The sequence below is a fragment of the Oryctolagus cuniculus genome, chromosome 11 (genome assembly GCF_051225735.1).
Source record: "Oryctolagus cuniculus isolate XC-2025 breed Fujian yellow rabbit chromosome 11, ASM5122573v1, whole genome shotgun sequence".
In the NCBI taxonomy this organism is placed as follows: Eukaryota; Metazoa; Chordata; class Mammalia; order Lagomorpha; family Leporidae; genus Oryctolagus; species Oryctolagus cuniculus.
In genome coordinates, this window is record NC_142877.1 from 21,347,068 (window position 1) to 21,369,707 (window position 22,640).

Here is a 22,640-nt window from a genome sequence, read left to right on the forward strand (position 1 = left end):
ATAGGGGAGGAGGAGATGGAGGGTATTTGGGCTTTTCTTATTTTTTAAGCTCTATTTTTCGTTGGACACTATTTCAATTCACTTTTCTACCCAGACATTGAGTTTTAAAAAGTCATTTTCTCATACATTTTCCTGATTCGTGGTAATTAATATTCAGAGCACAGAAACATGTAATGGAATAAGCAACACTGACCCTGAGATCTGATTCTGTCCACAACTCTTGTCTATATTCTGGAGGAACCGTGGCTTTTCTACTTACTACCTGTGGAATTCTTTATTTGGTAGAGAGTTAGGCTTGTGATTATAAAATAAATTGAAAGTATGTCATTATAAAAATTTAAAGAAAAAATAAGGAAGGAAGGAGTGGGAAGGTGGGAAGTTCCACTATGCTGCTAAATCTGTATATATGAAATACATGAAATCTGTTCACTTTATATAAACAAAAAATTCTAAATAAAAAAACTTAAAAACTTATATCATCAAAATGCAGACTTACTGAGGAAACCTGTTCTTTTCAGAGCCAACCCCTGGATTTTACAGTGAGGTGACCAAGGGTTTAAAAACCCAAATGGTAGGCCGGCGCCACGGCTCAATAGGCTAATCCTCCGCCTCTGGCACACCGGGTTCTAGTCCCAGTCGGGGCACCGGGTTCTAGTCCTGGTCGCTCCTCTTCCTATCCAGCTCTCTGCTGTGGCCCAGGAGTGCAGTGGAGGATGACCCAAGTCCTTGGGCCCTGCACCTGCATGGGAGACCAGGAAGAAGCACCTGGTTCCTGGTTTCAGATCGGTGCGGTGCGCCGGCTGCAGCACGCTGGCCGCAGCGGCCATTGCGGGGTGAACCAATGGCAAAAAGGAAGACCTTTCTCTCTGTCTCTCTCTCACTGTCCACTCTGCCTGTCAAAAACAAAAACAAAAACAAAAACAAAAAAACCCCAAATGGTTACAGAGCTCACAACTGGCTTCCTTTCAGACTCGGCTCATCTTTACTCACGGGTAAGACCACTCTTCACATACACAGGGATTAAAGTCTGCAAAGTGCTCTCGCAGATGACACTACTGTGGATCCTCCGTGCTGCTCGTATCTCCAGTATCACTCTGGGAATAACTGGGCTGAGGGCAGAGACACCAGCTGCACAAGACTAAAGAGCTGTGAATGTCCGCTCCCAGACTCATCTTCAGGAAGACCTGGGCGGGGGGAGTCCCCTACCTTCTGGCCTCCAAGGCTCCAAGGCTACCTCAATGGCGAAGCCAGAGTCTGAATCACCCCAGAGATCCCAATGGGTTCCCCACAAAAAGCAAGGGTCTGGGCAAGGGCTGATGGACGGGGTCCATACGGAGTGCTGGCCCAACTCTGACCAGTCGTTAATGGTTACCTAGGAGGCTGTGGTACAGACAGATGTGGAGGCTGCACCTGAGTTCAACAGGAACAAATGCGGGGGCTAGTGAGTAGTGCCTTCCACAAGTAAGATGTTCCATTGCTAACGCCTTCCACACGTGGGGTGGGGGACCTGTCTGCCATCTCAGCTCTAAGGACCTGTGAGGCTTCCAATTGATTTCAGACCCACCAGGCCAGAGAGTTGTCATGAAGCCATTAAAAGCAAATTCAGGAGCTGGCATAAGAACTGAAATTAATGTGTCCCCCATCGAGAAAGTCTTATTATTAAATAAGCTGTCACCTGGGGGGTATGCACTTGGCGAGGTGGTTAAGATGTTGCTTGGGACACCGCATCCCATATAAAGATGCCTGGGTTCAAGTCCTGGCTCTGCTTCCAATTCCAGTTTCCTGCAAATGTGCACGCTTGGAGGCAGCAGGTGATTCAGTACTTTGGCCCTTGCCACCCAAGCAAGAGATCCAAATTAAGTTCTAGCTGTTGCATTTGGGGGAGTGAACCAGTGAACGTAAGACAGATCTCTTGTCTTTCAAAGAAACGTAAATAAGTATTTTAAACAATAAAATTGTCATCTGAACTGAACAACGTGCTTAGGGACCTAGCCAATGGAGTCAGACTGCCCTCATCTCACTGGGCAGCCTGCACACTGCTACAGAAGGCCTCCGAATGCTTAGGTGCCAGAGTTCCTGGTGCAGAACCACTGGAACTATGGATGGCCTCTTGAATTCGGGGCATAAGCGGGAGCACTGCAGGCACAGAAATGCCATTGCGGGGGAGGGGCAAGAGGTTAGGTGGGGCGTCTCAACTCCCACAGGGCCAACGGGGCATCCCACCTACCGGGTGGTTTTGGGTGCAATACTCTGATCCTTATCCACCGTGGAAAGATCGACATTTGTGATGCCAACTTCAGTGGAGATCTTGACTCTGAGCTAAAGTAAAACACAGAAGATCACGGCCAGGTCAGCTGACGGGTCTGAGGACACTCACAAGCACACCCATAGTGTTCCACTGCTCCAGCAAACTAGGACAGGAGTCTTCAAGAACTGGTAAAACTGACCTAGCCAGGGGGTATCCCCAACCCTCCCGTCCTGAGGCCACAGAACAGCTTCTTGATTCTAACCCTTTCTTCCTTTCATTGGCTTTGGTTGAATGGTACATGTTTAAAAAGAAAAATAAAGAAGGTAATTTTTTTCATGTGTCCTTTAAAACAAATAACTACTCAGGGTTGGCACTGTGGTGTAGCAGGTAAAGCCACTGCCTGGGGTGCCAGCATCCCATATGGGCGCCAGTTTGAGTCCCGGCTGCTCCACTTCTGATCCAGCTCTCTGCTGTGGCCTGGGAAAGCAACAGAGGATGGCCCAAGTCCTTGGGCCCCTGCACCTGTGTGGAAGACCCAGAAAAAGCTCCTGGCTCCTGGCTTCAGATCAGCCCAACTCTGCCCATTTCAGCCATCTGGGGGAGTGAACCAGCGGATGGAAGATCTCTTTCTCTCTCTGCCTCTGACTCTCTGTAACTCTGCCTTTCAAATAAATCTTTAAGAAAAAAAAAGTACTCAATCCCGAAGACAGCTAAGATTTACTGAGTGCTTACTATCTGAAAGGCACTGGCTTCATAACGACTACCTCACTTACTCTTCACAATTCAGATGCAGGAGGAAAGGGCTGCTCACCCAAGATCAGACAGCTAGTGAAGGAGCCAGGACTGGAGCACAGGCACCCCAACTCAGAACCCACGTGCTCAGGCCCCATGTTACCCAGCACCGCACGTGCACCAGCGAGGTGGCAACTCCCCCGCCCATGAAGACCCAAGAAGCTACAGTGGCTATGTGTGCTGCTCACCAACTATTCCTCATTCTCCTCTGAGCACATGGTAGAATTTTACCTCTTCAGTTCTTCAGAATCAGGCATGGTCATGTGACTTGCCTTGGCTAATGAGAATTGAGCAGAACTAAGCGCATCACTTAAGGTGGAAGCTTGAAAGATCACTGCGATTCTGTCTGACACAGACACACACTGTGAGAACAGATGGACGCCGCGGCCCGAGGAAAGACGACATGCAGCAGAGACCGAGTGGCCAAAATCCCCACAAATCCTTGTTCTTTTCAGCCACGTAGATGTCGTGTTTGTTATAAGCACGTATCAGTCTATCTTGACTCTCAGAGTATTTGAAGTCTATGTATATTCCTTATAAACAATTTCAAGAGGAGCTAATGTCAGTTAATAAGAAATCTGGAAATCTGATTACTGTAAATGTCACTATTCAAAAAAGACAAAAATATTAAAAGACTATTTCTGGGAACTTTTTAGTTCAAATCTAAGTCTAAATATGTAAGTTATGCAAACCCAAGGTGCTTTTATGTGCAAATATATCTGAGAGCCTTCCAAATATTTGATAGGCTTGAACATAACACTTAAGGAAATCCTTGCCAAATCCACTGGTTTATATTCTATGCCAGGATCCAGAAATAGAGATAGAAGGCTGGGCAAATAATTGAAGGATAGCTTTAGCATTTTTCTAAAAGGCTGTATCAAGGTGTGACAGCCTCAAATTGACAGCAAATGAGAAAAATTAACAAGGGGCAATGTGCCGTGGCTCACTTGGTTAATCCTCCGCCTGCAGCACCGGCATCCCATATGGGCACTGGGTTCTAGTCCTGGTTGCTCCTCTTCCAGGCCAGCTCTCTGCTGTGGCCCGGGAGGGCAGTGGAGGATGGCCCAAGTGCTTGGGCCCCTGCACCCGCATGGGAGACCAGGAAGAAGCACCTGGCTCCTGGCTTCGGATGGGTGCAGCGCCAGCCGCGGCGGCCATTTGGGGAGTGAACCAATGGAAGGAAGACCTTTCTCTCCGTCTCTCTCTGTCTATAACTCTACTTGTCAAATAAATAAATAAAAAAATAAAAGATAGCTGTCAAGTAATTCCTTGATTCTTTCTCCCTGGCCTCCATAATGACTATTTTGTGACAATAACCTCAATTATCAGGTTGAATAAGGGTGTTCTGTTTTGTTTAAAAAAAAAAAAAGGCAAAAGATTTATTACCAGAAGCTGCAAGGATATCACCATCCACTTCTGAATACATGGCCACCTCTTGGCAGAGCTACATTTAGCACCATCTTTGTCGCTGAGTCTGGGTGAATCGTGGCAATGGAGGTGGAGGGAAGACAGCCATCAAGTCAGACAGACCCTCCCAGGGGAGCCAAGGAGCTTCCCCTTTCCTCCTTGAGCTCCCTACTGAGTAGACAACCTCCCAACAGCTCTGAGATCAAGGGCTAGCTTTGCTGTTTAAAGCCTAGCCCAGGCACACAGTAGCTCCACTTCCGACTGAAGACAGTGGAGTGGAAGACTCAAAGTAGCCCAGGAGCTTCAATTAGTGTACCGATCCTCAGTAAATACCCTGCTGAGGCCACTTTCCCTGCCCCCGCTATGGCAGGTGGAGCACCCGGGTGCAAGGGATGTCCAGGGGTTACAGGATGCACTTCTGCCCCATAGGCAGAGCACGACTATAACAGAACAGGGGACTGCATTAATGGACAGATGTACAAAGGGCCATGAAAGCATGGGGTAAAGAACAGGAATCAAATCTGCCTGGGGTGCCCCCCTGCTAAACGTCCAGCAGCAGGAAGACGAGGGAGCAGGTATGGGGGGCTTAGGCAGTCCGCTAGTCCAGAGAGAGGTAAATTAGTAATATTCCATGCTGTAAGAACTATCTGTCTTCACAGTCTCTACTCTGCAGTTTTTATCAGCATGAACCAGATAATTCCCTTTTCATTTCTGTGACTTACTATCTTCAGAACTCATTCATTTAATTTGTAAACTTCGTCTTGAAATCATCCTACTGGTATGCCCATAAAAAAGGGACTAGTTCAATACACAAAGGTATGTGCACACTAGGATCGATGTGAATGGCTGGACAGACGCGGCACTGGTACCTCCCACTTTCGGGTACACAGCCACCTAGTGACAGGACTATACCAGCTTCACTGCCTGTCGCTGACTCTAGGCATCAGGTGAAACACAGCAGTGGGGCTGGCCTTCAGGTTAACAGACACCCACAGGGGAAGGTGGGAGCCTCTGCTTTGTGACGAAAACAAAGAATTCAACACTTCATCAAATGCTCCTTTCTGTGTACATTAAGAAAGCGTATGCTGGGCTGGCGCTGTGGCGCACAGGCTGAGCCTCTGCCTATGGCGCCAGCATCCCATCTGGGCACGGATTTGGGTCCTGGCTGCTCCTCTTCTGATTCAGCTCTCTGCTTATGGCCTGCGAAAACAGTGGAAGATGGCTCAAGTTCTTGGGCCCCTGCACCTGCATGGGACACCCAGAAGAAGCTCCTGGCTTCAGACTGGCTTGGCTTGGTTCTGGCTGTTGTGGCCATCTGGGGAGTGAAGCAGCAGATAAAGACCTCTCTCTCTGTAACTCTACCTCTCAAAAAAATAAATAAATATGAAAGAAAGAAAGAAAGAAAGAAAGAAAGAAAGAAAGAAAGAAAGAGAGAGAGAGAGAGAGAGAGAGGGAGGGAGGGAGGGAGGGAGGGAGGGAGGGAGGAAGAGGGAGGGAGGGAGGGCTTACATTTACTGTTCTAAAGGATGTGTAAGAGACTGGTAATAATGGAGTCCTCCAAGGATTAGGGTCGAATTCTGAATTGAGGGGACAGGAGAAGGTGTTTACACAGGGTACTTCAAAAAGTTCACAGAAAATGGAATTAAAAGGTAAGTATTATGGTACAAAATAGCTTGAAATCCACATACAGTTTTCCTATAATGTGAATTTTCCATGAATTTGTGAAAACCTTCCATATTTCATTTATATGCATGTGCACATTCAAAATTGTATTTTTCAAGATTTATTTATTTATTCAAAAGGCATAGCAACAGAACGAGAAGGGGAGACACAGACAGGAATAGGGAAAGGGAGACTAGGGAGGAGAGGGAGAAGGAAGAAAGGAGGAGAAGGAGAGGGGAGAGTTGGGGGAGAGGGAGAAGGGGGAGAGGAAGGGGAATAGAGTGCTCGTCCATTTGCTGCTAGTTCACTCCCCAAATGGCTCCAATAGCCAGGGCTGGGCAAGGCTGAAGCCAAAGGCAAGAACTCCATCCCAGTCTCCCATATGGGTGGCAGGGTCCAAGTGCTTGGGCCATCTTCTGCTGCGTTCCCAGGTGCATTAGCAGGGAGCTGGATGGAAAGCAGAGAGGCCAGGCCTCAAAATCAGCACTCTAATATGGGACACCAGTGTTGCAAACAGCAGCTTATCCCATGGCTGCAGTGTGAAAAATGTTAACTATGTGAATATTTTACTCTTATTTCTAAAATACAGTAATTATCCAGATAATGAGCTTGCAGGTCACGTACTGTGTTGTTTCTTTTAGACTAAACACAGTATCACCAATAAATACATTCAGAGTCAGCCCTCTGCCTTCAGCAGCTGGATGTTCACAGACGTTCACAGAAGAGCATCAGGCTCCTCGGCATATCTCCACCACAGCAAAGGAAGCCGTCAACTTCTGGGTTTTCACTGGGAATCCTGACTATAAACTTGGCCACGAACGCCTGCTAAATAAGCAAGACACCATTGCATGTTTGTTCTGAAGATATTACGCGCATTCCCAAAATGCACAGAAACATGGGAGGAGCAAGCAGGCAAACTGCAGAGAACTGGTGGCATTGTTGGTTTGCTCTCAGCCCTAACTTTAAAAGGCTCCCTTGGGGCGGGTGTTGTAGCATAGTGGGCTAAGCCTCTGCCTGTGGCGTCGGCATTACATATAGGCACCAGTTCAAGTCCTGGCTGTTCCACTTATGATCCAGCTCTCTGCTATGGCCTGGGAAATCAGTAGAAGATGACCTAAGTGCTTGGGCCCCTGCTCCCATGTTGGGGACCCAGAAGAAGCTCCTGGCTCCTGGCTCAGGATCAGCTCAGCTCTGGCTGTTGCTGCCATCTGGAGAGTGAACCAGCAGATGGAAGACCTCTCTCTGTCTCTCCCTCTCTCTGTAACTCTGCCTCTCAAATAAATTAAAACAAACACAAAAAAAGGGTCCCTAAGGAGCCAGTATTGTGGCATAGTGAGTAAAGCCACTGCCTGCAGCACTGGCATCCCATATGGGTGCTGGTTCTAGTCCTGGCTGCTCTACTTCCAATCCAGCTCCCTGCTAGTGGGCCTGGAAAAGCAGTGGAGAATGGCCCAGGGCCAACGCTGTGGTACAATGGGTTAACGCAATGGCCTGAAGTACGGGCATCCCATATGGGTGCCGGCTCGGGACCTGGCTGCTCCACTGCCAATCCAGCTCTCTGCTGTGGCCTGGGAAAGCAGCAGAGGATGGCCCAAGTCCTTGGGCCCCTGCACCCATGTGGGACACCCAGAAGAGCTCATGGCTCCTGGCTTCGGATCAGTGCAGCTCCAGCTGTTGTGGCCATCTAGGGAGTGAACTATTGGATGGAACATCTCTCTCTCTCTCTCTGTGCCTCTCCTTCTCTCTGTGTAACTCTGACTTTCAAATAAATAAATAAATCTTCAAAAAAAAAAAAAGGGGGGGGGGGCCGGCGCTGTGGCTCACTTGGTTAATCCTCCGCCTGCGGCACCGGCATCCCATATGGGCGCCAGGTTCTAGTCCTGGTTGCTCCTCTCCCAGTCCAGCTCTCTGCTGTGGCCCAGGAGGGCAGTGGAGGATGGCCAAGTGCTTGGGCCCCTGCACCCGCATGGGAGACCAGGAAGAAGCACCTGGCTTCTGGCTTTGGATTGGCACAGTGCCGGCTGTAGCGGCCATTTGGGAAGTGAAACAACAGAAGGAAGACCTTTCTCTCTCACTGTCTATAACTCTACCTGTCAAATAAATAAAAAAAAGAAAGAAAGAAAGAAAACATGATCTTAAAGCATCCAACAACAAAAACCATTAAAAAAAAAAAAAACAAGAGAGAGAAAGAGAGAATGGCCCAGAATGGCCCAGTACCAACGTGAGAGACCTGGAAGAAGCTCCTGGCTCCTGGCTTCTGGCTTCAGCCTGGCCCAATCCCAGCTGTTGCGGCCATTTGGGGAGTGAACCAGCTGATAGAAGATCTCTCTCCATCTCTCTGTAACTCTGCCTTTCAATAAAATAAATCTTAAAAAAAAAGAAAAAAAGGCTTCCCAAGTTACAGTTTCTTCCTTTACTGCAGACACTGTTTTAACGCTCTCCGAATCTTAATACAGATGATGGGTCTCTGGAAACACCCCAGAGAAAAACTTGTTCATGCTTTCTTTAAAGCAAATTGAGAAACAGAAATCATCCTAACTTTTCTCAAGGCCCTGTCTGAAGGAATCTAGTGGAGCACCCCGGTTGGCGGCTCCTTCCGTCAAAGCAGCCCTGTATGGTTAGGTTTGCAACAGGGGCTTGTTTCCCCACTAGGAAGGCAGGGAGGCCTGCTTTCCTCCACTCTGTGCCAGCCCTTTCTTTGCCTGCTGGCATTCACATACACTGCAAAAATGGCTTAACATCAGGAAACAGTCTTTCTGCTGGGAGTAATAGCCCCCTGTTTAGCTTATTACTGTCAAAAATGATGGTACATTAGGGGCAATTAATGCTAATGAAAGCTTCTAAAACCCAAGCTTCCCCAATAGCCAGCTCAATGTCAATGAGTGCTATTCCAGGCCTTCCCCACCAAACCACCGCTAATGCACTCTGACCAATGTCAGCGTCTCCAGGGAGAGGAGACGGGACCTGCTGGCCTGCTTCGAGGCTCTAAGTGCGACTATTACTGAGATTACAAAATAAAGCTACGTATATGGCAGAGGTCAGGGCCAACTCTCTCTCTCGCTGCTCTAATGTAATGAAGAGGGAAAGAGAGATTTGTAATGCCTACTCCATCTCCAGGAAGGAGGACAGCAAATGCCCTCAACAGGCGCTTATTATCGTTGTATGAACAACAGCCATTAGCCATTTCTGCTATTTCATACTTAGATAATTTTTACCACAACCACAGAAACAGCTGGACAAAAACCAGATTTGACGTTACAAAAAGTCAAGCTGTTATGGCAATCAAGACAGTGTGGCACTGGCATTAAGACAAAAATACAAATTAAGGGAAAAAAATTGGGAGTCTAGAAATTAACCCTTACATTTATGGTCAAGTGATTTCTGACAATGATGCCAAAGCAATTCAACAAGCAAAGGATAGTCTTTTCAACAAATGCTGCTGGGACAACTGGATATCTACATGCAAAAGGGGTAGAGCCCTAACTCACACAATAAATCAAAATTAACTCAAAACACATCAGAGGGGCAGGTATTTGGGGCAGAGGCTAATATACCCCTTGGGGGCTGGTGTCGTGGCACAGCAGGTTAAGCCACCACTCGTGATCTTGTGTCCCAAATCAAAGTGCGGGTTCGGGGTCACTGTTGTGGCATAGCGAATTAAGCCTCCGGCTGCAACACCAGCACCCCATACGGACACTGATTTCTGTTCCGGCTGCTCCACTCTCAATCCAGTTCCCTGTTAATGGTCTGAGAAAAGCAGCAGAAAGGAGGGTTGGCATTGTGGCCTACGGCGTGTGCTTGGGAAAACAGCAGAAAATGGCCCAAGTACTTGGGCCCTACACTCATGTGGGAGACCAAGAAGAAGCTCCAGGCTCCTGGCTTTGGCCAGCCCCATTCTCGGCCATTGCAGCCATTTAGGAAGTGAATCAGTAGATGGAAGATATCTCTCTCTCCCTCTCTCTGTAGCTCTGCCTTTCAAATAAATAAAAAATAAATCTTACAAAAAGTAAAGATGTTCAATTTTACTAGTAGCAAAGGAAAAACATTAAAACAAGGAACCATTTCCTACCCATCAAATTATAAAAACTGAGAATTTCAGCCAATGGTAAGTATATGAACAGCAATTTGGCGATTTGGTTTCCTAGTAAAACAAAAGGCTCAGAGAAAACATGCAGAAGAGGGGGCAGCCAGACTTCAGAAGTGACTAGAAGTTAGACGTGTAAGGACAGGATGAGTGTAAGAACAGCTGAAAAGAATAAACCTGGCATTTAAGCTGGAGAAGAAAGGGTAGTTTGATGGGGATGGGGAAGTTTTCCTTCTCATGTAGGTTGCAAACAAGGCCGCCTGTCAATGAAGGAAACAATAAGAATCTGGGATTTTAAAGTTCAAGGAACACAATAAAATAGTTTCTTTCCATATTTCGTGTTAGCGAATGGACTGGGATGAGATGTCTCACGCCCAAAAGGTCAGACATGAGGCAGAGCCTAGGGTTCCAGAAAACATTTTCCTTTCTGCCAAATTTTGAATGCAAGTGTTTAATCTACCTATGTTAAACAATGTCCCGCTTCTGAAAAGGTCAAGCCTTCCAGCTGCCAACCCTTCTCAGCAAAAGAAAGCGTCAGAGAAGCCAACTTGAGGAGGCCGATCCAGGAAATGGATGACATGAGCAAGAAAGCCAAGGACAGAAACAGCCGTTACACACACGGCAAAGCACATATCCACAATGCAATATAAACACACAGCTGTTTATTAAAGCTTCACATAACTGATTAAATGAAGGAAAAAGAATAGTTTTCTTCTTAGGGTAGAATTCCAACTAGTAAATATAGAAGGAATGCAGGAAATCACCTTTCAGCAAATGCCACAGCAATAACGATTACAGACAAGGTGATAAGGATACCTGCGAGTCTCAAAGCATCGCCCCACAAACAGAAAACCTGCAGCTTCACAGCAAAGTTACAACGTCTGGCAACAGGACACACCACCACACACAGCTTAACATGGCGCACTGAGGACCAATACCAATGTCAGATCATCTCCACAGACGAATCAGAGACCTGAGTTTAGCCGGGAAAAAGCATCCGACAAACCCAAATCCAGGCGAGGTCTACAGCATAAACAGCTAGTACTCCTCAGAAGTGTCAAGGTCAAGGCGGGCGTTTGGCCTCATGGTTAAGATGTTTGTATCCCATAGCCTAGGACCTGCATTTGCTAAAGAGCTTGGCTCCTGACTCCAAATTTCCGCTAATGCAGACCCTGGCGGGCACAGGAAAAGGCTCAAGTCGATGGGACTCTACCACCCATGTGGGAGACCCAGAATTAATTTCTGGTTCCTGGATTGAAAACTGGATCATTAAGGGACATTGGTGAGACAACTGGGAAAATCTGAATTAAGAGCTGTAAATTAGTTAACAGTATCTTACCCATGTCAATTTCCTGATATTAATCATTACATTACGGGGCAGGCATTGAGGCACAGCTGGCTAAGCTGCCACTTGGGACGCCCACATTCCATATTGGCATGTCAGCTCAAACATCAGCTCCTCTGCTTCCGATCCAGCTCCCTGTAATGCATTCTGGAAGGCAGCAGATGATGACACAAGGGCTTAGGGCCCGGCCACCCAAGTGAGAGACCCAGATAAAGTTCTGGGCTCCTGGCTTGGGCCTGGCTCAGCTTCAGCTGCTTTGAGTATTTGGGGACCAAACCAGCAGATAGAAGCTCTCTCTCTCTCTTTCTTTTGAAGATTTGTTTATTAATTTGAAAGGCAGAGCTACAGAGAGGCAGAGGCAAAGAGAGATCTTCAATCAGCCAGATCACTCCCCAAATGGCCACAATGGCTGGAGCTGGGCCAATCTGAAGCCAGGAGCCAGGAGCTTCCTCCAGGTCTCCCACGCGGCTGCAGGGGCCCAAGGACTTGGGCCATCTTCTACTGCTTTCCCAGGCCATAGCAGAGAGGTGGATCAGAAAGAGGAGCAGCCAGGTCTCAAATGGCATCCATATGGGATGTCAGCACCACAGGCGGCAGCTTTAGCTGCTACGCCACAGCGCCGGCCCCCACTTTGCCTTTCATAAAGGGGCTAACACAGTGGCAAAGCTGTCAGGAGATCCAGCTAAGGCCGTGACAGTGGCAACACTGTGCACCGACAACTCAATGCGGTGGCAGAGGCAGGAGAAAGGCACGTTACTGCAGGCCAGCTCTGCAGCCTCCAGGGCAACACTAACTCCACTAGGACTGTGCAGGGCACCCACCCAGGCAGGATGACCCTGGACAAGCAACTTCCCCTCTGAGCCTCATCGATGAAGTGAAGATGACCTCCCCGTACCCCTGCCGGCTCTCGGCACTGTTGTACAAATCAATAATGGCACCAAAAGCACCCAGAACAGTGCTTGTTGTCGAGCAGGCCTTCAAGAAAGGGTTGCACTGATGACCCTAATTCAGAGAGAGAAAACGCTCACCCTGTCCCACAGTTTCCAAAGTGGAAGAATGCGTAACACATCTGAAATAAGTGTCCATCTATAAAGGTTAAGACAAAAGCCACAGCGTCTGAAGGGGTAAACTCTAAACAGCAGGGCAAACATGGCCACGTCATTCCTGCATAGCGTGAGGCCAACAGGGCCCAGCTCCTGCCCCTGGAGCTTCAGCCTCTGAAGCATCTGAGACACAATTCACCATGAGGTCACCCAGGCAGCCTTGCCGCAGGGTTCCAGATGTGGCACTTGACACTCTGTCTACCAGCTGGCACCAGCCCCTTTCTAAACATACCAAAGCCTACTGCACAAAGGCATAGAATGGATTATTTTAACTTTCCTACTTCATAATTTTATGGAAGATAGGTAAAATTATAAAGGAAAATGAGTAATTTACAAATATAACCAGCCCCAAACAAGTTCTCAATACACTGCCATGGCCAGGGCTGTCAAGCAGCGTAGCTCACACCTGTCCCTCTGTGTGCAGAAGACACCAGATGACTAATGTCGAGACCTTAGCCAGCTCACTTCCCTGCACATCAGGGACAAGGCATGCACTCACCTCTACAGCATTGGCAATGTAACGGTTGTCACCTTCAACTTTGACAGAGAAGTCATAATAGCCACTGGAAAATTTGACATTCATGAAGTTTAGTTCAAACACATCCCTGTGAAAGATGACAAAAGAGTTAGCAAGAACTCCCATAGGAGAGTCAGGAATACAACAAGCAGGTGCTATGAAGCCTCTCCTTGCAACAGTCCCAGCTACGTCCCTCAGCTCCTCCACTTCCTGCCCCACCATGGGGAATCTCCCTTGCTCCATCACAAGTTACCACGTGGGGAAAACGCAGCCACCTAAATCAACCTCCCTCCTAAATTTCCAAAATTTTCTTGTCTGTTTCCTCCTCAGCTTCTAAACCCCAACTCCCTCTGGCAGCTTCCACAGTTTAATACAGGTCAGATCAACCTAGAGTGGGATCCTAATTACATTTAGAACAACAAACACAGAGGAAATACTCTAAAATATTCAAATCAGCTGGGTGCACTGGAGTATCATTGTGGGTGATTTTGCGGTATTTCCATTTTTCCATGTCTTGTGAATTTCCAAAAAAAAGGACATATCTTACTTTAATTAATAAAAAATTAACAATAGGGTGGGTATTTGGCACAGTGGTTAAGTCCCTGCTTGGGACACCCATACCCAATAGCAGAGTCCCTGGGTTCAAATCCCAGCTCCTCCGCCTTCCAATCCAGCTTCCTGTTAATGTGCACACCAGAAGGCAGCAGACAATGGCTCACAACTTGGGTCCTTGCCACCACAGGGGAGACCTGGTTTCAGTTCCAGGCTCCCGGTTTGGGCAGGGCTCAGCCCTGACTGTTGCAGGCATTTGCGGAGTGAGCCAGCACATGAAAAATCTCTCTCAGTTTGTCTTTCAAACAAAATAAACATATACTTTGAAAAAATTAGTGCTAAGGGAGAAAATCCCTAACTCTACCCATATAGCAAAACCCCAGCACTTTTACCACTCCATATGTCATTCCTAAAATTATTTTGCTTTTTAATTACACAAAATGCTTATGTATATTTATGACTAACAAATACATATTTTCCTTAAAATGCAAAACTTCTGATATCTTAATAACTGAAATTTCATGTAAAAACTGACTCTTAATTTTAAAAATTTACATAGCAATAATATACAGCCATTAAACATGCTTGTAGGATGTTTAATCCTAGGGGTAAATTTTCATGACATACTGTTAGAGACAAAGCATAGACCTCATTCAATTTTTTTTTTTTTTTTTTTTTGACAGGCAGAGGACAGTGAGAGAGACAGAGAGAAAGGTCTTCCTTTGGCCGTTGGTTCACCCTCCAATGGCCGCCACGGCCGGTGCGCTATGGCCGGTGCGCTGCGGCCGGCGCACTACGCTGATCCGAAGGCAGGAACCAGGTACTTATCCTGGTCTCCCATGGGGTGCAGGGCCCAAGCACTTGGGCCATCCTCCACTGCACTCCCTGGCCACAGCAGAGAGCTGGCCTGGAAGAGGGGCAACCGGGACAGAATCCGGCGTCCCGACCGGGACTAGAACCCGGTGTGCCGGCGCCGCAAGGCGGAGGATTAGCCTAGTGAGCCGCGGCGCCGGCCTGACCTCATTCAATTTTAAAAGTATGTTTATATGCGCAGAAAAGCAATCAACAAAAAAGGACTGTCAAGTGTCAGAAGCTATGATCTCTGGGTGATAGAATTATGGGTAATTGGGGCCGGCGCTGTGGCGTAGTGGGTAAGGCCACCACCTGCAATGCCGGCATCCCATATGGGCGCCGGTTTGAGACCTGGCTGCTCCACTTCCGATCCAGCTCTCTGCTATGGCCTGGGAAAGCAGTAGAAGATGGCCCAAGTCCTTGGGCCGCTGCATCTGCATGTGAGAACTGGAGGAAGCTCCTGGCTCCTGGTTTTGGATGGGCACAGCTCCAGCTGTTGCAGCCAGCTGGGGAGTGAACCAGTGGATGAAAGATCTCTCTCTGTCTGCTTCTGCCTCTCTCTGTAACTCTTTCAAGTAAATAAATAAATCTTTAAAAAAAATAAACAAACTAAAAAATCCTTTCCTGAGGCATTTGGTGCAGGAGTTAAGATGCTGATTGCAATGCCTACGTCACATATCAGAGTGCCTGGGGTCGAGTCCCAGCTCTGCTTCCAATTCCAGGCCCTGCCAATGCACACTCTGGGAGGCAGCGAATGATGCCTCAAGGTACTTGGGTCCCTGCCACCCACAGGGCGGCCCTGACTGAGTTCTGGACTCCTAGCTTTAGCCTAGCCCAGCCTCAGCTGTTGTGGGCATTTGGGCAGGGAATCAGTGGATGGAAGATCTGTTTGTCTTTGCTTCCTTCCAAATAAAATGGAAAAAAAAAAAAAAACATTTTTAATCCTCTTCTTGTATTTATCTACTTTAGGATTCTGCTATCAGTAATCAAAATTTACTGAACTGAAATTTAGGTAAATTTGTTTTCCTAATCTTGGCAATATCCAATTAATCTGTTATACTGGCTGCAAGCTAAGGTCCCAAAACAAACAGGCTCTGCAAAACCGTGCTCAGGACTCACCCGACAGGCGTGAAAGTTGTCTTTTGGAGGACAGTGGCTCTGGAAGCAACAGATTTAGCATGTTCTAATTTCACAGTGGCCTGAGTCAGAGGCTGCGACAGAACATTGGAGACTTGCAACTAGAAATAAACAGAAAAATTATCTGTAGCAACAAAGGCTAAGAGAGAAGAGGATTTTGCTTGTGGGGTCCTTAACTACAGGGAGCAAGCCCTGCAGGAGAACACGCCTTCCTTCAGGAAGTTTCACTGACCTCTGCTCTGCTGCCTATCAGAGATCAAATACAGGAGGAACACATTTGGGTTAGGACAGGACAGATCACAGAACGCCAGCACTGGGGAGGACCCTGTCCCAGTTGCCAGAAGGCAAGTGAAGCCCAAGGAAAGAGAACGACCGGACCCAAAATGACACAGACAGCTACATTTCCAGTTTACTCGTGTCCTGCTCTACCCTTCTACCAATCTCTTTAAAAAAAAAATACTGTCAGCAAGAAAAACGCTTTAGGAAGGTATCAGCATCAGGAAACCGAGTAAATACGCATTAACATTCTTAACTCCCATTAGCTGAATGTCAGCTGTATGCCCATCATGAGCACGAGATAGACAGCATAGCTCCCATTTCACAGATAAAGAAAGTGAGGCCCAAAGAGGTTAAAGGACTGCCGCTTAAGTGGTGGGTCCAGAACTCAACCCCAGTCACCAAGCTCAGAGCTGGTGCTTTGTCCACTTTGTCCCCTCCCAGCCCCCGTGACTCACAGTGAGCTACGCCAGTCAGCTTACTTTCCCAGCCCCGCTGAGGAGGGCTACAAGCAGGACACCTGGAGAAGGCGGACCACGCTGAAGTGCAGGCCACATCCTCAGGAGGCGATCTGCACGGGCCATCAAAGCAGATGGAACTCAAGGCAAAGGGGCCCCACGCAGAATGCCAACAACGTGCAGACAAAAGTTAGGTTACCACTGCAGTCCAAACAGAATGCCCTCTCTAAGGCAAGATGTAGCACCAAAAGAGAGGCCAGTGGTCCCTACTGGGGGGTGGGGAACGCTTCCTGTGAGGAGGCAGGAAGAGGCCAAGCACCCAATTAACAACTACCAGCGTGGGCACCAGAATCACTGGGGAATTAAAACAGCTGTCTTAATACAATGTGTGCAGCAAGTATGGCCGAGGGAAATGCATTCTGCACACAGACTTCTCTATACAGCCAGAGTTATGGACCCAGAAATACAACTTTTGCACTTAATTTACAGCAAGCCTGTCCTATTTTAAAGCCTCGCAGAGGGAAAAAAAACTAACAGCTTCTTTGGCTGATTTGAAGGGGTCTGTGGCCCACCCAGCAGGCACATCCCCGCTTCCAGGCGAAGGGAAACGAGTCGCGCCTTGGGCTTGGCCGGCCTGTGCTCATGGGGACGCCAGCTGGCTGTGGACCCGACTCGAGGTTTCGGAAAGCCCTGTACTGGAAAGGGAGATCAGAGGAGCATGTTCTGGGCGTGCAAGTCGTACCCGCAGGATGGCCTGCTCGTGAGCGTCGGAACCAGGGCCCTCAGACACAACTACCACTGGCACGTGGTAGCGGTTCTGGGAGAGGGCGGCGGCAGCAGAGGCCACGCTGAAGGCTTCTGAGAGCGAGTCGAAGTTCTTCTTGCTGAAGATGGTGTTCATCAGCTGGATGACCTGGTCCTGAGGGACAACAGAAACACAGCTGGAGAGCGCCCGCCCCCGCCAGATCCCCGTCAGTCCTTAGCTGTTTCGCCTGTGCCTCTAGATGGTCTTTTAGCCATTAATCCCCAGATTCTGCATTAAAGCAAACAGGCTGCACTTAAAGTTCAAACCTGGATTTGGTTGGTTTTCTGTCTTCCACTGCAAACTGACAGGCAGGCGTTTATCTGTCAGCCGTTTCGTGAATGGCAACTCCTGAGATGCGAAGTATAGTATAAACTACATACATTAGCACGCACGTGTAAAATGCCTGTATAATAAAAACTACACACACTAACTTGAATCCTGACAAAAAGCCTCAAAGAGCAATATTACCAAGCTTTTCCTAATGGGGAAACTGAGGTGAAGGGTGTTTGTAATGGAAAAAAGTGAAGACTGTGAGGGGAGCCCAGCATTCCCCGTGGGCTATTCTGTCCGCAGAGCTCTCCCACAGCAGAAGGTTCTTTCCTGACTCCCATCACCCTCCTGGCTAAACCACCTTCCCTCACAGCCCCTCCAGCCAGTAAACTGGGCTAGGTCTGTATTTCTAAGGCCAAACTTTATAGCCAAAATGCATATTATTAGAAAGAAATGGAAATAACTCTCCAGTAAGAATGAATGGGCTGCTTAAGGGGAAAACGAAAAGCCATTTTTTAAGAGTGGTACCTAAAAGGCATTATTAAAATGCTGGGGTTGTTTACCGAGGAGGGAACATTTTCCATCCCAGTCAGCTCTGCTTTTTTAAATTCATCATCTAACAAAAGAACTCCCTTGTTCCTGACAGTGTTATTCACCGTCAACTTGAAATAATTCCCCTTAATTGTGCCAATTACATTCTTCCACCACTAGGCTGCTGACATGTGAAAATGGGTGACTGTTCACCAGCACTGTTGTGTCAAATACAATGACAGCAAAATTACTCCAGCCAAATACCTGGTTAGCAGCAGCTTGAAAATAAAGCAAGAAAGTTTAAGCTATATATGTAGAATGGTGCTCATTAATCCACTTTACGGTGTATAGAGAATCCTCAAATCATTTGTACCATAAGATGCTGAATTCCTGAATTCTCACCCATAACAAAAATGAGAAGACAGGATATTGTTAGGCCTCCTACACTTAGGCTAAAGGAAAAGATAGAAGAATGCAAATAGACAAATAAATTATTAGCTCATATCATCTGGAGAAAATAATTCAAGTTATCCGAGACAGATAATTATTTTCTGTGCAAAGAAATGAAACCTAAATCTCTCCTACAGTGTAATAGCAGCTTGCATTTTAAGGACTTCAGGTCAAGGGCTAGGAACCTTCTCACAAAGGGTACAAAGAAGGTTCCAGCAGACTTCCCACATTCAGGCCACCCCCCAAGTTCCTGCAGGTTAACAAGCTCCTCCTGAAAAGAGAGCCAGGGAATGAACTACTGAGGGATGCCTGGCAGAGGCAATGTGTCCATCAGCCAGGATTAGTTACGATGTAACCAATGCTGGCACATGGAGGGAGGGACAAGGCAAGATTTTCAAGTAGAGGACACTTCTCAAGACAAAGAGGATTTGCATGGGCCACCAAAGTGAAAGCTTCATGTGACAAGCAGGAAGGAGAGGGACAGGACAGAGACAAAGCAAGTACAACACACATGGCCGTCTTGCCACACACGTTCCCCTCACAACAAGGGCGACCACGTCCTGACATGCCCGTACCCCTCACAGCAAGGGTGACCACTGGCTGTCGCCTGCTCCACTAACACCCAGCTTCTTGTGGACAGGCGTCTTCTCATTCTCAGTGCCAACCGCAGGATGTTAAGTGACACCCCAAGGTGCTTCTGAACACCCCTCTCTGAAAAAGCCACCCTCAGCAGATGACAGTGACAACCCCTTGGGTGTCACGCCTGAGAACTGTTAGGTACCTCCTTGATGGACGGTTCAGTCCCCACATGGTCCATGAGTCTGTAGGTGGCAGCCACAAATAACGCTGTTGTTTCCAGGCCTTCTTCAAACTGGAGATACACGCCCCCCAGCTCATCCAGGCGAGCAACGAGGTCCTGTCCCAACAGAAGAGACGCACGGTGATGTCAGGCCGGCATGGACGCCGGGTGGAGGGATCTCCCGCTCTAGGTCTGAACATCACCTGGTCGCCTGGCACTTTCTCAGAGAGTAAACTGTACTGTACAGACCCTGTCCAAGCCCAGGCCCCAGCAGCTGTGGGCAGCAGGCGGGGAGGCCAGGTGGCAGTGCACCAGGCAGCATTACAACACAGATGGAGCCCATGGCCGTCTACTGGACAGCACCTACAAAGCACAGCACTTCTCTCTCTCACTCAGGGCTCCAGAGGACGAAGAGAGACACACTGCTCTCCCGAGCAACAGGACCAGGACTGCCTGTCATTGCTGGCCACGCAGTCCACAGCAGGGCTCCCCAGGCAGCAGGGTGTTCTGGGCAAATGGTGGAGGGCTAACAAAAGTCACAACCATGACCCAGTGCCTGTTCTGTACAAGATGCATCAGAACCTCCCCTGTGCCTACACCCACCTCATGAGGAAACTGAGGCTAGGGGCATTACATAACTTGCCTAAGACTACAAAGAAACGGCAGGAAGAAAAATCTGAATTCTAGGTTTGTTGGGCTCTAAAACTTGCAGACTCTTAGATTCTATCTACAAACAGCTGGAAAAGCAGTTCGTTGCCTGATTAACTCAGCCTAACACACACTCCCTGGGACATACTGCCCTCATATGAAGAACCCAAGTGTGCTGTAGAGAGAGAGAGGACGTAACTGACTCTTAACAGTCACGTGTGCATGGCTCTTCAGGAGCTGTCACTGACAGGAGCTGGGACCCATCTGACAGATCACATGCTCACCTCGATCTCCTCCACGATGCTCCTCAGATCAGCCTGCTGGGACAGGTGGGATGCTGTCTGCAAGGCCTGGATTGTTCTGGAAGGTAAAGAGCAGAACCCAATGAATGACAAGTCTCCTTTCTCCTTTCCCCCTTTCCACATATGGATAGTTGGAAACTGCCACAAAATAGCCTAGGCTTGCTTTTTTGGGGGTTTTGGAGAGGCAGAGACAGAGTGAGCTCTCCTCTGCTGGTTCACTTCTCAAATGTCTGTAATGGACAGGGCCAAGCTGGGAACTGAATCCAGGTCTCCTATGTGGGTGGCAAGAACCCCACCACTTGAGCCATCACCACTATGCCCCAGGATTAGCAGGAAGTCCAAGTAAGCATCTGAAGGCAGATACCGGACGCAGGCACTGACAATGGGCATCCCTACCAGTAGGCCAAATACCCACCCCTGCTCGTTCTGATTCTTCAGAAATATAAGCTGATCTTAGCCTTTAAGGAGTTTATTAACAATCCAGCTGGGAAAGACGTGACAAAGATTAGAAAAGATTATTCTAACTTGAGAAGGCAACCCAGGTAACACAGCCAGCAGTAGGAACTGTGGACAGAGAAGGAGCACAGGTTCCCCCCCACCACGCCAGGAATTCCATTTTGGTCCAAGGGCATCACATACAAAACACTGAGACCGTTCAGCAGTTTCTCCTCCTCCTGGCAATCAGCAATCTGTTCTGTGTCTACAGCTTTACCTGTTCTCCGTGTTTCATATAAACGGGATCCTACAACATGTGATACTCTTTGTTGGGCATCTTACTTAGCATCATGTTTTCAGTGCTCATCCCTTTGTAGCACGTAATCAGAACTTGGTTCTTGTTTATGAATTCATATATTTTAACCCATTTATGAGTGTATGTCTACAAGATAAATTTTTGAAGGTGGAACGTGATACGTGGGTATACATATGAATTTTTAAAAGTCAGAATTTATTCTGTTAATGCAAATAATTTGGAAAATATAAATGGTGCCTTTTCTGGGTGAAATGGAGAATGCTGAGGCCCCCTGGTGGTTACACAGATGGCTGCCCAACCCTGGACTGGCTCCCTAATTCCCTAGACACCAGGGCCCTGGTAGGAAACCACCACTTATCAAGTCAACATGACAGGGAATGGAAGGCGAGGCTCTGGCCACTCGTGTCAAGATCATAACAACTTAGGTTCCCCCCATGGAAAACTAAGTTCATGAAGATGACAAGCTGGAAAACAGAGGAGTCCCAATTAACAGGGAAGCCTCCAGAATACTCAGGGGACACCTATTGTTATAATGCACTTAGAAAATAAAACCTGAATTTCCAAACAAGAGACAAATCCACATCTACCCATGGGAAACACGGAGCTTGGTGAAGCCTGTAAAGACAGCGTGGGAACAACTTTTCAATTGGGGCGGGCACTGTGGTTCAGCAGGTTAATGCTCTGGCCTGAAGCGCTGGCATCCCATATGGACACCAGTTCGAGACCCAGCTGCTCCACTTCCAATCCAGCTCTCTGTTATGGCCTGGGGAAGCAGTAAGAGGATGACCCAGGTTCTTGGCCCCTCACTCACGTGGGAGTCCTGGAGGAGGCTCCCGGCTCCTGGCTTTGAATCAGCATAGCTCCTGCCATTGCAGCCAGCTGGGGGGTGAACCAGCGGATGGAAGACCTCTCCCTCTCTCTCTCTCTCTCTCTGCCTCCCCTTCTCTTTCTGTGTAACTCTGACTTTCAAATAAATAAATAATTTAAAAAGAAAGATATCATTTTCCTCTGCTATGGAACGACTGTGGGCCGTGCTGGTAGTAACCTCTGAAGTCTCAGGATGAAGTGAATGTGCTGAGCTTTAGAGAAGCCACGTCACCGGCTTCAACGCCGGCCTCCTCCCCGGCAGCAGCGCAATATTCCAACGCCACCAGAGCAGACCCTGTGCGGCAGATGACTCAGAGACTGGTTTCTGAGGGCCCACGTGACAGCTTCACAAAGTTTATTCAAACCTGCAAGTTCTTTCTTTTTTCCATTCAAGTTCAGAAACAAACACTTCCTAGAGTAAGTCCACTTAAACGCAGAAGGCCCATTCAGAAGAACCTTAGTTTATATCAGATTTCCTCAAAAAGGGCAACTTAGCAATCACATTAAGAACTTCTACCAGTTTAATCTTCACAATAACCCTGTGAAACAAACATTCTCCAGGTTTAATGAATCAAAATCCTGATGCTTAGGTGAGCTAAATAGCCCACTCGGGGCCACAGAGGTACTGAGTAAAAGTTTGGACTTGAAAACAACTCCACCTGGGGCTGGTGTTGTGGCACAATGGGTTACGTCACTGCCTGTGATGCAAGTATTCCACACTGTAGTGTCAGTTCAAGTCCCAGGTGCTCCACTTCCAATCCAGCTCCCTGTTAACCCGCCTGGG

At 47.9% G+C, this 22,640-nt stretch overlaps 1 protein-coding gene across 4 annotated transcripts in view; it reads right to left on the bottom strand.

Moving 5' to 3' along the window:
- The window catches only part of RPN2 (ribophorin II), a 57,121-nt gene that overhangs the window by 16,655 nt on the left and 17,826 nt on the right, over positions 1-22,640 (bottom strand). For all 4 annotated transcript variants that reach the window (XM_008256021.5, XM_008256019.5, XM_089308000.1 and 1 more), the window contains exons 5-10: positions 20,221-20,296; positions 19,271-19,405; positions 17,176-17,352; positions 15,682-15,800; positions 13,141-13,246; positions 2,228-2,319 (exon numbers count right to left, since the gene is read on the bottom strand). In XM_008256021.5, coding sequence (XP_008254243.1) covers positions 2,228-2,319; positions 13,141-13,246; positions 15,682-15,800; positions 17,176-17,352; positions 19,271-19,405; positions 20,221-20,296 — 705 coding nt within the window. The remainder of the gene's footprint in view (positions 1-2,227; positions 2,320-13,140; positions 13,247-15,681; positions 15,801-17,175; positions 17,353-19,270; positions 19,406-20,220; positions 20,297-22,640) is intronic.